The sequence below is a fragment of the Natrix helvetica genome (assembly GCF_964273705.1).
Source record: "Natrix helvetica genome assembly, chromosome: 4".
Taxonomy (NCBI): domain Eukaryota; kingdom Metazoa; phylum Chordata; class Lepidosauria; order Squamata; family Natricidae; genus Natrix; species Natrix helvetica.
The window spans coordinates 93,781,608-93,795,928 of record NC_138550.1 but is presented as its reverse complement, the minus strand read 5'-3'; the positions used below and the strand labels follow the sequence as shown (position 1 = coordinate 93,795,928).

The 14,321-nt window shown below is 41.8% G+C and overlaps 1 protein-coding gene across 1 annotated transcript in view; it reads left to right on the top strand.

Moving 5' to 3' along the window:
• Positions 1–14,321, top strand: part of KDSR (3-ketodihydrosphingosine reductase) — a 49,299-nt gene that overhangs the window by 19,786 nt on the left and 15,192 nt on the right. The window contains exons 2-7 of the mRNA XM_081951877.1: positions 512–601; positions 3,120–3,176; positions 11,016–11,081; positions 11,184–11,279; positions 12,696–12,887; positions 13,968–14,051. Of these exons, the coding sequence (XP_081808003.1) occupies positions 512–601; positions 3,120–3,176; positions 11,016–11,081; positions 11,184–11,279; positions 12,696–12,887; positions 13,968–14,051 (585 nt within the window). The remainder of the gene's footprint in view (positions 1–511; positions 602–3,119; positions 3,177–11,015; positions 11,082–11,183; positions 11,280–12,695; positions 12,888–13,967; positions 14,052–14,321) is intronic.

Genomic DNA, 14,321 nt, shown 5'->3' with positions numbered 1-14,321 from the left:
TGTCAAAAAATGGTTAAGTAGTATTTTACTTAATGTATTAACAAGTGAAAATTACGAGAGTCGGGGGGGGGGAGTGCCATTCTCTGCACAATTTGTGGTCAGATAACTTTATGCCAGTCTGCCTAGCTATCTGTAATTTATCTTTAGTAGTACAGTTAGAGAGAAATATGCAATTATGTGCAAATATACCCCAATTATATCATATTATGACTTACAAACAGAATAGTAGATTAGGGTGTAGATAAGTAGTAGATTAGAGGGGTACAACTGTATTAAATAATTAAGTTTAAAATGAACTTGATTATCCATGGAGACAACCTGAAAGCAATATTATTATTGTTTACCATCTTCATAGTATTAGCCATGGACCAGAAATGTCCCATTGTATATGAAAGGGAAATGCTGGTTCAATGCAAGTGTGGGGCTCCTACTTGGAATTCTTATTTCCAAGAGCTGCACAATGACAGATTACCAACTCCATGACTTTAATCGATATCTTCTTTACTTAAAGATAACTGGTGGTTCCAGTGGCATTGGGAAAAGCATTGCTATTGAATGCTTCAAGCAGGGTGCTTTCGTAACACTGATTGCAAGAAACGAGGTAAATTTTTAAGTTTGTTTATTTAGTAATAGTCGTGGTTTAAGCTAATTACAGGTTATTAAACAACAGTGACTATATTTATTTTTTATTTTATTTTATTTTATTTCTAGACCGCCCCCTCTCCCCAAAGGGACTCGGGGCGGTGTACAGGTACCAGATTAAAAACCATACAAATAATAATAAATATAATTAAAATCAAATTAAATGGCTATATGTCTACTGTCAAACTTCTATTTTGCATATGGAGATGGGCAAGCCTTTATTGGTGGAATTCAGCAGCTCTCTACTGTAATTTTTCACTGTAGCCCCACAAGGCTTAGGGGTGAAATGGTTTGAAATCAGCCACTTTACTGCTGTAGAAGCATTTCTATACTAAACAGAGTTTCACATTCAAGGTGCTGCAAAACATGAAGTGACATTACGTGGATCTCCTGAGCTCCATTTTTGCTGGCAGAGGCACTTTGCTGTTTCGCGGGCCTGTCCTTTGCTGTTTCCAGGGCAGCCCTGCGGGTCAGTTACAATTTGACATTCCTGATCTAATCTCTGTATAGTTAGTCATCAAAGAACATTGTGACCAGTTCCAACGCCATAGATGGTATCTCCCCTTGCAACACAAAACCTGGCAAAGATTGGTTGATTGTTAGATTTTTATCCCACCTTTGTGGCGGTGAACATATAATACTCCCTTCTCCTATTTTCCCCGCAACAACTCCGTGAAGTGTGACTGGCCCAAAGATTTTCATGCCTAGGATGGGACTAGCACTCACACTCTCCTGATTTCTAGGCCAGAACTACACAACCCCAAAACAGTTTTATGTGGTTGTCATATCCTCATCTCAGTCAACATCAAGGCAGCTAATATGTTCACAGAAGTAGGCCTCAGAAACAAGCTGAGGTAAAGTTGTCAGGGCAATGCTCCCTTTTGGCCAGCTCTTCAACAAAGGCTGCCTAGGACTCATATCAGCTGATCCTGCTGCAATTGTCACTAGAGGCATTGCTACTTTTCATTAGCAGCTAGAAATAAAAGTGTAGGGAGGAGGTGAAGCTCTCAGATGTTAAGTGCTCCCACACCAAACTCCACATTTTTGGACAGAAGTTGTGTTCTCTTTCATTAAAGAAACAATTATAGATGCTCCATATCTATTTTTGTTGTTTTGTGGGTTTAAAAACATTATGTGGACCCTGTTTGGTGCTATGCAGCTACTTACTGTGCATTATATATTAAAAACCTTTTTAATTTTTATTTTGGAATTTGTAACCTCCAGCTTTTTATGATTGAATCGAAGAAGCAGACATGAACTTTAATTAAAACATTAATAATGGAACAAGCAACAATACAAAAGCACAAATAAATATGACAATTTAAGAGCTGAAAATGAAATATTAATTTTCAAGTTAAAAATGTTAAAATAAAATACAAAAATGATTTTGTTTGCACTAGTGTGTATCTGATGCTACAATATTATATACTTTTTTAAAGTAATATAATTGGCTAGAATTCCAGCTCTTTACAGGTTTGCATATAGCCCTGCGTTGGTGACATTGTGTTGTTTACAGAGTAATAAAATAGGGATGTGCAACAGAGGTGCTATTCGACAGGTTCTGACCAGTTCTGGAGAACCAGTAGCAGAAATTTTGAGTAGTTCGGAGAACCGGTAAATACCAACTCTGACTGGCCCCTCCCCCATCTATTCTATGCCTCCCGAGTCCCAGCTGAGTGGGAAGAAATGGGGATTTTGCAGTAACATTCCCCTGGAGTGGGGGGGAATGGAGATTTTGCAGTATCCTTCCTCTGCCATGCCCACCAAGCCACGCCCACAGAACCGGTAGTAAAAAAAAAGTTTGAATCCCACCATTGATGTGCAGCACATCTCACTATTTGGCATTGCTTAAAGAAGCTGCGTCTCTTTCTGGGCTCAGAAGGTAGCCTCTGACCCCAGGAAAACATTTGAGTTGAGGAGGTGCTGAGAGCATACCATGACTTCTGAAAAGTCCATTGTCCCACCCTGAAGATGCTTCTTAACGTGAACGTGTGGTTGAGTTATACTATAATGACTCTTAATTAAAAGGCCAATTACCACTTCCTGCATTTCTGTTACCTTTCTGTCGCCATTTGGAATGACATATGTCATGTGGATGCCTTATGATAATGATTGTTTGCTTCTTGGGAAATAGAGATCTCAAGAAGAAAGGTTGTTCTACTGTAAATGTTTACATCTTAATAAGTCCCATGGAACACAATGAAACTTCTGAATATACATTGAAGGGCTCGTATTGTACATGAATATAGACATAATTCAAGTCAAACTTCTGAAAATGGAGTTAAATGGTTGATTTAGCCCTAATTGGCTGAAAAAGTTACTTACATATTATAGAACTTGCAATACATTATTTATATAAATGGGTTATATGCTAGGTGGTGATTTTTAAAATAATTTAAAATATAAAAAATTAAATAATGCTACACTTCAACATAATACTTTAGTTGCAAGTCTAAGATGTGCTTATTTAATTCCAGAAACGTCTTTTGGAGGCCAAGAAAGAAATTGAGACATTTGCAGTTAATGATAAGCAAGTAAGTTTCTACTTTCACTTTTAACAATACTCCTCTCCCCCTTCTCCTCCTCCACTACACACTTAGAGTAAATGAAGTGTTGCTATCCTATCAGATGTTGTAGATGAAATGTGATGTAATAGTTTCTAGTCGTAAAACTAAAGCACTTGGCAAATAATTTCATAGATAATCTGAAGGTTGTTTGTTAAAGAAAAGGAAATCCTAAATTATATAGCACCCAGAAGGTAGAAATACACATTTATTTTGAGGGAGACATGTAAAAGTTCCCAGCAGTATATTTTCTGAAACTAATGGGATTTGCATCCTTCAGTCAATGTCTTTAAGGCATAGGGAGTTCCCAGAATAATTATGTTATTCATAATAAAAGAAATAGACTAACCTATATTCTATCTTTGGAATGAATAACCCATAATAAGTACCTCAAGTCATCAGTGTAGGTGGCAGAAAATCTTAGAGATCTTCGTAGCTTACTACCTTATATCCACTAAATAAATGTGTTGAAATCGGAGAGGTTTTTATTAATCAATTCCTACATTCCTTGTAAGCAGAATCAACAAGTACAGCAGAGTAATCTACAGTAGCATATAGTGAATGATGACTATATGAAAGCACAGTAATTCAAGGGAGACAGGGAACCCGTGACTGAATTACTATTTTTCATTATTCACTGTTTCATTCATTCGTTATTCGTTATTTCACTGAATTACAATGTTTGATTATTGGTCAAGCTGCAGTTGATGGTAGGTAAACTTCTGTAACCTCAGAAAGGCTACACTCTATTTCTTCTAGTTGTAGTTTACCTCTTCTATATTATAGATCAGGCAGGACAATTAATTTTCCAAAGGGGCCACTTGAGTAATTGGGAAAGATATTCCTGCTGCCACTCTCCCCCTTGCTGCCAGCACTCTGCTACCACTGCCTCCCACCACTCCATCTGCCGCTTGCCCCTGCAGGCCAGACAGGGGCAGCCAAAGGGCCGGATGTGGCCTGTGGGCCATAAAATGCCTCTAGTGAACCCTAAAGTATAAGAATATATAATACAGTCAAATGTCCCATTTAATATCAAAAGTAAAAGATCAGGACTATAGATTAAGTTGTCGTTCAGAAAGATTTATTACTCAAGCCTAATCACAAGAATCTAACAAACTAAATTGGTGCTAGATGGAATTCAGGCTAAGGCTGGATTTGGCAACACAAGGCCTCTAAATAGATGATGTTTAAATCCATCCCTGAGCTCTGTCTACTCTTCTCCTACATCTATCCAGTTGTAAAAATATTTGCAAATAGTATTTTTATTTCTGAGTCTCCCCTATGAATAAATACATGTGGAATGACTTCTGGTCATGTATCTAAAAATGATGTCTGTTAATTTATTAGCTCAACATGCAAAGCAAGGTTTTATTTGAGATAGCAATAGAACTTAGATTTATATATCAATTTACAGTGCTTTATGGTCCTCTCTAAGCGGTTTTACACAGTCAGCATATTGCCCCCAACGATCTGGGTCCTCATTTTACCAACCTCAGAAGGATGGAAAGCTGAGTCAATTTTGAGCCAGTAATATTTGAACTGCGAACTGCAGCTAGCAGTCAGTTGAAGTAGCCTGCAGTACTGCACTCTAACCACTGCGCCACTGTGGCTCATAGAGATGTAACATAGTTCAGTTTTTTTTTTTTGGGGGGGGGGGAAGATTGTTAGGTTACAGTACAGTTGTCTCTCTTTTTTTCCCAATATCTTTTAAAAAATAAGGATTTTCTCTAATTAGAATCTTTTGGAAAACTGTGTGTTATACATTTGAGTATTCATAGCTGTCTATTAATACAAACTTTTTGCTGAGCTGCTTGATTTTAGAATGTATTGAATGGTTTACAATGACTTTGGTATTAAATGTGTTATTTTGCCGTATAAAGAACAAGAGATGAGCTAGCCCAGCCCTATCTAATCAAAATTCCCACAATGATCAGCCATACATTAATAAGCCCATAAATAAGACCTGTACATAATAATACCTTTCTAGTCATTTTCCTAGCAGCTGTTTCCAGGAGGCTGTTCAAAACTGCTATTTTTCGTTGACACAATAGTTGCATCCTGCAGGAAATCTTTGTCCTGATAAAATAAAGCTTAGACATTCACCTAATGCCTTAATGACTGCGCAAAATCTGTACTTGCAACCACACTTGGACATTTTTCAAATAAGGAGGGGTGCACTCGGGATGACACCAACTTAATTTAATTTAATTTAATTTAATTTAATTTAATTTAATTTAATGCTTCTAGACCGCCCCCTCTCCCGAAAGGGACTCGGGGCGGTGTACAGTTCATACAAAATATATCAGATACAATAAAATTAAGTATGTACAGTTGACAGTTGACATGGAGGAGGTTAGAATGACATTAAAAGAACTGTACAAAGCAGATTAAAATAAGTTCAAACCCCTAAAAACAAATACAGTGAATTAAAAAACCCCTAAAATAACCAGATATAGTGCGTTTGCCAGGAGGGACAGTTGAATTATGCCAGGCCTGCTAATCGGAACAGGTGGGTCTTCAGTTTTTGCCGGAAGGAGCGGAGGTCAAAAGTAGTTCTAATGTCGGGGGGGAGGTCATTCCAGAGGGTTGGGCCCATCACAGAGAAGGCCCTACTCCTCGGTGTCGCCCGCCGGCATTGTCCAGTGGATGGCACCAGGAGAAGTCCCTCCCTGTGTGAGCGTATTGGCCGCAGGGATGTATGTGGGAGGATGCGATCCCGCAAGTAACTAGGTCCCGTGCCATGGAGCGCTTTAAAGATGGTAATCAGCACCTTGAAACGCACCCGGAAAACCACAGGTAGCCAATGCAGCTCGCGCAGGAGAGGTGTTACGTGGGAGTACCTCGTACTCCCCATCACAGCCCGCGCGGCTGCATTCTGAACTAACTGCAGTCTCCGGGCGCGTCCCAAGGGCAGCCCCATGTAGAGAGCGTTGCAGTAATCCAGGCGGGACGTCACCAGCGCATGAGTGACCGTGCGTAGGGCATCCCGGTCCAGTAGGGGGCGCAATTGGCGCACCAGGCGAACCTGGTGGAACGCCCCCCTTGCCACGGCCGCCACATGGTCATCCATTGACAGCCGGGCATCAAGGAGGACGCCCAAATTGCACGCCCGTTCCACAGGGGGCAACTGCTCGCCCCCTATGGCCAGCAATGGAATCAGCTGGCTGAATCGAGGTGCCGGTAGCCACAGCCACTCAGTCTTGGAGGGGTTGAGTTTAAGTCTGTTGTCCTCCATCCAGACCCCGACGGCCTCCAAACACCGGGACATTACTTCGACAGCCTCGTTGGGGTGGTTTGGAGTTGAAATATACAGCTGAGTATCATCAGCGTAGAGGTGATACTCAACCCCAAAACCACGGATGATCTCACCCAGCGGCTTTACATATGTGTTGAACAGGAGAGGCGAGAGGACCGACCCCTGTGGCACCCCACAAGTGAGTGGCCTCGGGGTCGACCTCTGTCCCCCTGTCAACACACATTGCCTCCGGTCGGAGAGGTAGGAGCCGAACCACCGCAAAACGGTACCTCCGACTCCCATCCCCTCCAACCGGCGCAATAGGATACCATGGTCGATGGTATCAAAAGCCGCCGAGAGGTCTAATAGGACCAGGATAGAGGAACAACCTCTATCTCTGGCCCTCCAGAGATCATCAACCAACGCGACCAAGGCTGTCTCTGTGCTGTGCCCAGGTCGGAAGCCGGACTGGCGTGAGTCTAGATACTCGGATTCGTCAAGGTGTCGTGGAAACTGCTGGGCCACCACATTCTCCACAACCTTCGCTAGAAACGGAAGGTTGGAGACTGGACAATAGTTAGCTAGCTCCATTGGGTCGAGTGAGGGCCTCTTAAGTAAGGGCCTCACCACCGCCTCTTTCAAGGCGGTTGGTAAGGATCCCTCACCCAATGAGGCATTCACCAGGCCCAGAAGCCAGCCTCGTGTCACCTCCCAAGATGCCAGTACCAACCAGGAGGGACACGGGTCCATTAAACATGTGGTGGGTCGCAGCCGTCCACGCAACCTATCTAAATCCTCGGGGGCAACAGAATCAAACTCCTCCCAGGATGATCTCACAAGACTCGCTGTTGGCGGCTCGTCTGGTCCACTGAGTGGGGCCCATCCGCTCCGGATCTGAGCGACTTTGTCCTGCAGATATTCCCCAAATTCCTCTGCTCTGCCCTGTAAAGGTGCCCCCTGCGTCCCCTGTGACAAGAGGGAGCGGGTCACCCTAAACAGGGCAGCAGGGCGGTTATCCGCGGACGCAATAAGGGTGGCACAATATCTACGTTTGGCCGCCCTTAATGCCACCAGGTAGGTCCGCAAGTAGGATCTTACCTGTGTTCGATCAGATTCGGAGCGTGAGGACCTCCACCTGCTCTCTAGACGTCTCCTGTGACGCTTCATCACCCTCAGCTCCTCGGTATACCAAGGAGCCCGGGTGGGTCGCTGCCGCAGGAGAGGTCGCAAAGGCGCAATCCGGTCCAAGGCCCCAGCCGCCGCCCTATTCCAGGCGGCCGCTAGGTCCTCCGACCGAGCGCGGGTCAGGGCTACAGGTAATGGCCCAAGCTCCGTCTGGAACCTATCCGGCTCCATCAGGCGCTTGGGGCGGTACCAGCGTGGACCGTCTGGTCCCGCCTCCTCGCTGTGGGGGGTAGCGCCAGGGAAGTTAAGCCGGAGACATGAGTGATCTGACCATGACAGGGGTGTAACAGTAAAATCCCCTCTACCCAGATCACTCGTCCACTGCTCAGATACAAAGACAAGGTCCAATGTGTGGCCTCCTTCGTGTGTGGGGCCCTGAATTAACTGGGTCAGGCCCATGGCTGTCATGGAAGCCATGAACTCCCGAGCTACCTCAGATGCTGCTCCCGTCGACGGCAGGTTGAAATCTCCCATGACCATGAGCCTGGGGATCTCAACCGCCGTCTCCGAGATCAGCTCGAGGAGCTCGGGCAGGGCTGCTGATGTATAGCGAGGAGCCAAGTATACAATCAGCAAACCCAACTGCCTCCGTGGGCCCCATTTCACACCAAGGGACTCACACCCGGATATCTGAGGAACAGTGAACTCCCTCGGCTCTAAGTTTAGTAGTGCTCAAGGCATAAATGTTAGTGTTTCTGACTCATCAGTGACACATCGGGGAAACATTTATTTGCTATCCACAACTAATTTTCTTGAAAGCCTGTTTGTTTGAAAGCCAGTTTGGTGTATAGTAATGGTTAAGGTACTTGCCTATCGTGTTTCCCTGAAAATAAAATAGGGTTTTATTTTCTTTTTACCCCCGAAATAAGCACTTGGCCTTATTTTAGGGGAGGTCTTATTATTTTTGAGGTGCAGGAGGCGGCAAGCGTGGTCACCTCATGGCTGCTGCTGTGTTGCAATATTTTCGGGGAGGGCTTATTTTCGGGGGAAGGTTTATTTTAGCGCATGCACTCAAAAGCCCGATTGGGCTTATTATCCGGGGAGGTCTTATTTTCAGGAAAACAGGGTAGAAACAGGAGACCAATTCTTGTGCCATCTCAAGGATGCAAGCTAGCTGGGTGACATTGAATCAATCACTCTCTCTCAGCCCAAACAACCTCACAGGATTGTTGCTGTGGGGGAAATAGGAGGAGAAGAAATATTATGTATGAAAAACTTCCAGTGTTGAAGCACGCACAACTTCTGGAGGCAAGTCATTCCACTGATTAATTGCTCTAACTGTCAGGAAATTTCTCCTTAGTTCTAGATTGCTTCTCTCCTTGATTAGTTTCCATCCATTGCTTCTTATCCTGCCTTCAGGTGCTTTGGGGCAGGGATCACCAACCCTTCGGACCTTAGGGACACTAAATTCATAATTTTAAATGCTGCAGACAACTAATATGATCTACCTAATGACCGGCTGGGTGGGTGTGGCTAAGTGGTCATGTGACTGGGTGGGAGTGGCCAGCTTGATGTCACTCAGGTCAAGGAGAACCTCACCAACCTCTACTCGCCTCTCCCCTCCCAGCTACTCCTTGCCTACCTGCCCAGGCTCCTTAGAGCCCCAACAGGAAGCAGTTGTTGGAGCTGAGCAGCCACCATGAGAAAGAATTGGCAAAATAGCTGGCTCAGTTCAAATTGGATCTGTGTCAGCGTTCCAAATATCATCCAAAATTAAATCAGAGTCCAAGGCAAAGTATTGCTCAAAGTTCCAATTTATTAAGAGAGACATGTTAGCACATCTATGAAAACCCGAATCTGAAAGCTTCCCAGGTTTTCCCACCCAGTTGAAAGTTCATGATCTTGCCCCCACACCCACAAGTCCATCACATGGTCCAATCTTCCACTGCCATGCTGGCAGTTCCACCCATCCAGTTCCGGTCAGGCTCAGAAGTGTAGAGACAAAAGATGACCTTGGTTTCTAGAAAGGAATTTTATTTTGACAACAACACATTCTACTCCTTACTATTCCCCCTCCCAATTCCCCACTAATGAAAGGCATAGTAGAAAAGAATATTAGTGTGGCAGGCCAAAGATCCTAAAGGAACCGGCTGCAGGCCTGACAATCTGACGGTGAAGGAGGCTCAGCAGAAGCACCTCACTGAGGACTACGAGCATTGGCTTTCCAAGCAGAGGTAAGATTTGCAGGAGTGCAAGGCCAGGTACCAGCGCCTGGAGGCTCAGCGGGCTGAGATGGTCAGTTAGTTCCAGGCCATGATGCAGTCCCAGTGGAACAATGCCCTCTAGCTCTTTGCCACCAGCAGCACTTCCTTCCAGCCTTCGCCCAAAGCCCAGCACCAGGAGGCTGAAGCAGACCCCAAGTCAGAATTTCTGCCCCCCTTCAAACACGTACAAAAAGACCCCAAAGGGGAATACTCTCTGCAGCAACACAAGCGTTCATTGAACGTATCCGGCCCAGGGACTGTAGTTTGAGGACCCCTGATTTAGTGCAATATAAAAAATTCAAATAATTTTTCTGTGGACCTCCAAAATTTTCTCATGGACCACCAGTGGTCCATGGACAACCAGTTGGTGATCGCTGCTTTGGAGAATAGGTTGATCTTCTCTTCTTTGTAGCAACCCCTTAGATGTTGGAACACTACTATCATGTCACCCCATGTCTTTCTTTTCATTAAACTGACATACTCAATTCCTGCAACTGTTCTTTATATGTTTTAGACTCCAGTCCCCTAAACATCTTTGTTGCTCTTCTCTGTACTCTTTCAACATCTTTTTTTCAACATCATGGCAACCAAAACTGGATGCAGTATTCCAAGTGTGGCCTTACCAAGGCATTATAAAGTGGTATTAACACTTCATGTGATCTTGATTCCCTCTAGTAATGCAGACAAAGACTATGTAGGTTTTTTTGGTAGCTGCAGCACACTGCTGGCTCATATGTAAGTGATAGTCCACTAGCACTCCAAGATCCCTTTCTCAGGTACTACTCTTGAGCCAAGTACCATCTATGCACCTACCTGTGCATTTGCCCACAATGGTATAAAGTTTCCTGCCTGAGCAGGGGGTTGAACTAGAAGACCTCCAAGGTCACTTCCAACTCTTACTCTGTTAAATAATAAGAGCAAGGTAAAAAAAATCTAATAAAATAAACAAATATTGTTTAAGTCATATTTTAGATATGGTAACCTAGGGTAAGTATATATTTTACAAGTTTTTTATGCAGATAATAATTCTATAGCTTCTTACATAATATGGCATTTGGGAAAGTAGAAATAATTCAAAATGAATAAAATGGTAAATTTAAAATGGTTGTAAATTATTAAAACAACATTCAACTTTACAATCAGTTGAATGGGGTCATATAATTCTTCATTTTTTTTCTCATATAGGTTGTGCATTCTATTTCTCTTGATGTTTCCAAAGATTATGCAAATGTGGAGAAGTTCCTTAAACAAGTAAGGGAACTGCTGGCTTTTATAAAGCTCATATTTTCATATTATGATTGAGATATTCTGTTCAAATAGTAGCATATAATTTGTGAAACCGATGTCTTTTAGGCTCAAGAAAGATTGGGTCCTGTTGACATGCTTGTTAATTGTGCTGGAACATCAATAAATGGAAAATTTGAAGAAATTGATACCTATAGGTTTGAGGTAAGTGGTCCTAGCTTAAGTCTTTAAAAATCATTTTCTGTTTTATTATATTGATTATTTATATCTTATATGGAAGTGAAGTTACCAAAAATTAAAACTTCTCAAGGACCTTAAGGACAACTTACATAAATGCATCTGTACCTAAATTATATGAAATGAAATATTAAATGTTAATCTTTCTTTAAAGTAGGTATGTCCAACTGTGGCCTGTGGATAGCATGTGGCCTTGGATTATTAGCTAGTAATGAGCCCCATAAATTGTAAACTTTTAACATGATGATGTGCATTTATATACATTAACTATATCAGAGTACTCCAAGCTTTTTGGCTTTTCAGACTGACAGGAGAAAGAGAGAGGATGGTCCCATGCTCACGCAAGTCCATTTGTGCGAGCAGTGGGCATGCGCACGGTTGCTTGCGTGAGTGGGGATGCGCATGTGGTCACCCATGGTTCACATGGGTGGGAATGCACACACGGTTGCCCACTGCTTATGCAGGTCCCCACATGCACATGTGGTCACCCGCTGCTTGTGCGGGTGGGGATGTACACATGTGCTCAGTTGCCCACCATTTCCACAGCCCGGTTCCATAAGACTCAAGGGCGGTAGTGGGCCACGGCCTGGGGTTGGGGGATCCCTGAATTATATTGTATATTTTATGTCTGGACCAAGACAATTCCTCTTCACTCAATGTAACCCAGGCAGGCCAAAAGATTGGACATGCCTGATATAAAGTATACCTGTGATTTGTTCTATTGTTACTACTTATACTCAATAAGGTTGAATCTTTCCTACTTACATTATAACCTAATAAATATTATTGGATGCTTTTATGTGTAAATTGTTGCAGGACTAAACCAATTTAATAGTTTAAAATGTTTTGTGGATGTGTGGTATATTAATTAAGAGAAAATATAACAACGTCATTTTTAAAAGATGAGGCCTTGTCGGTACGGTATAGTTTTATAGTAGTTTCTCATTTCTTCAATTAGTAGTGAAGACCTATTGTTGGGAATGAAGTTAGGTTGCTTGTAACTGTACTGATAAACATTAGAAACTGATAGTGGATTTCCAGAACTACACTTTCAAATGCTTTCTTGAAAGCTTCTTCCTCTTGGGAGAAAACCCAAGAACACATTGGGTATCAGAGTGGCGATAGAACTGAGTGCAAAAAACACCATGGGTTGTTTTACAAGATTGTAAAGTCAGTGCATTACATGGAACAATATTTTGTTGTGGTTTTATTATAGGTTTTGCATAGGATTATGCCATTATGTAATTTAGATTAGGATTGCTGAAACCTAAGTGTAAAGTTGTAGGCCAGCACCACACCTGTTTTAATCTTCCTATACATCAATGCAACCTGTGCCAATTTTATTATGAAAGCAGCTGACACTAATGTATGTTTTATCTACAGCAATTAATGGCTATCAACTATCTGGGTAGTGTTTACCCAACTCGTGCAGTAGTTGGTAAAATGAAGGAGAGAAGAATGGGGAGGATTGTGTTTGTCTCATCTCAGGCTGGACAAATTGGTCTTTATGGCTATTCGGCTTATTCTGCAACAAAATATGCTCTTAGAGGATTAGCTGAATCTTTACATATGGAGGTATGATTATCTTTCACCAGTATCTGTGGTACTTAAAGTAAAATAGTCATAACTTGTTATAGCAATAGCACTTAGACTTATATACCATTTCTTAGTGCTTTACAGTCCTGTCTAAGCCCCTCTCTGACTTTTACAGAGTCAGTATTTTGCCCCCAACAATCTGGGTCCTCATTTTATCGACTTTGGAAAGATGAAAGGCTGAGTCAACTTTGAGCTGGTCAGAATCGAACTCCTGGCAGTTAGCAGTAAGTTAGCCTGCAATAATGCATTCTAATTACTGCCCCATCACAGTTCTTATACCATTTAATGCAAAAACATTTTCTGCAGTTGTTTTTTGAAATGTTTGTGGCTGAAACCAAAACAGATTTTGAAATTTTACCATACTTGAATTATTTATGGTGAACACAAAGTGGAAGATGATTCTACTTTGAAGGCCATCAACCCATCAACCAGGAAAACCTAATTCTTATAGGATTTACCTCTTTCTATCCCTCACAAATTAGGGATAAGGCAACAGAATATTGATACTTTTCAAAAGTAGTCGCTGTTAACGGCATGAAAATAAATTTGCTCTGTTCTATAAATGTATTTAAATAGTCATGTCATCATTATGACCGTTCAAAAGTAGGATTTTTTTTCTTTTTGTAAAATATAGATGAATAATTGTATGCTTATAAGTCAGCATCATTTCTTATGATAAAAGAATACAATTTAACATCTTAAAAAAACACAGACAAAACATAGAAGGTTGAAATTATAGTTCACATTAAGTTCATAGTTGTACTGTATTATTTTGTAACTTGCAGTAAACATCCCAGGTTTTACTGGGATTTATATGTCTTATAGCTCCAGTAATATCCTACTTGCACTACTGATTCGTAGCAACAAATATCTTTTAGAATAAAATATGAAATAATTGTATAGAATGTAGGCTGAGCAGTATTTCTGGAGTATTACCAACTTCTTGGCAGTTATAAGGCAAGTATATGCCTTTTCTTGCATCTCATCATCTCTTTTTATGTAAGATTAGTAAGCATGGAGCTCTCAGATTACTATAACATAAACTATTTTTCTCAATAGGTGAAGCCATATAATATATGTTTGACCGTTGCCTATCCTCCGGATACAGACACACCTGGCTTTGCAGAGGAAAGTCAGAACAAGGTAACTTCTTAGTTTCTTTCAATCAAATTCCAGATATACACATCAACACGTTTTCTCCAAACTCATTTTATATTGCATAACAACTCTTATCATGTACACAACATTCACCACAGCTCTAAAAACTTTTATTTATTTTATTTTGATCTAAAACAAAAGTAAAATCCTGTACCACGGGTATTTAGTTTACCTGCAAGTAAAATGATTTGCAAAATGATTATATTAAGTATTGGATTTATTTCTAATTAGACAGTGAACAATCCATTTTTTCCC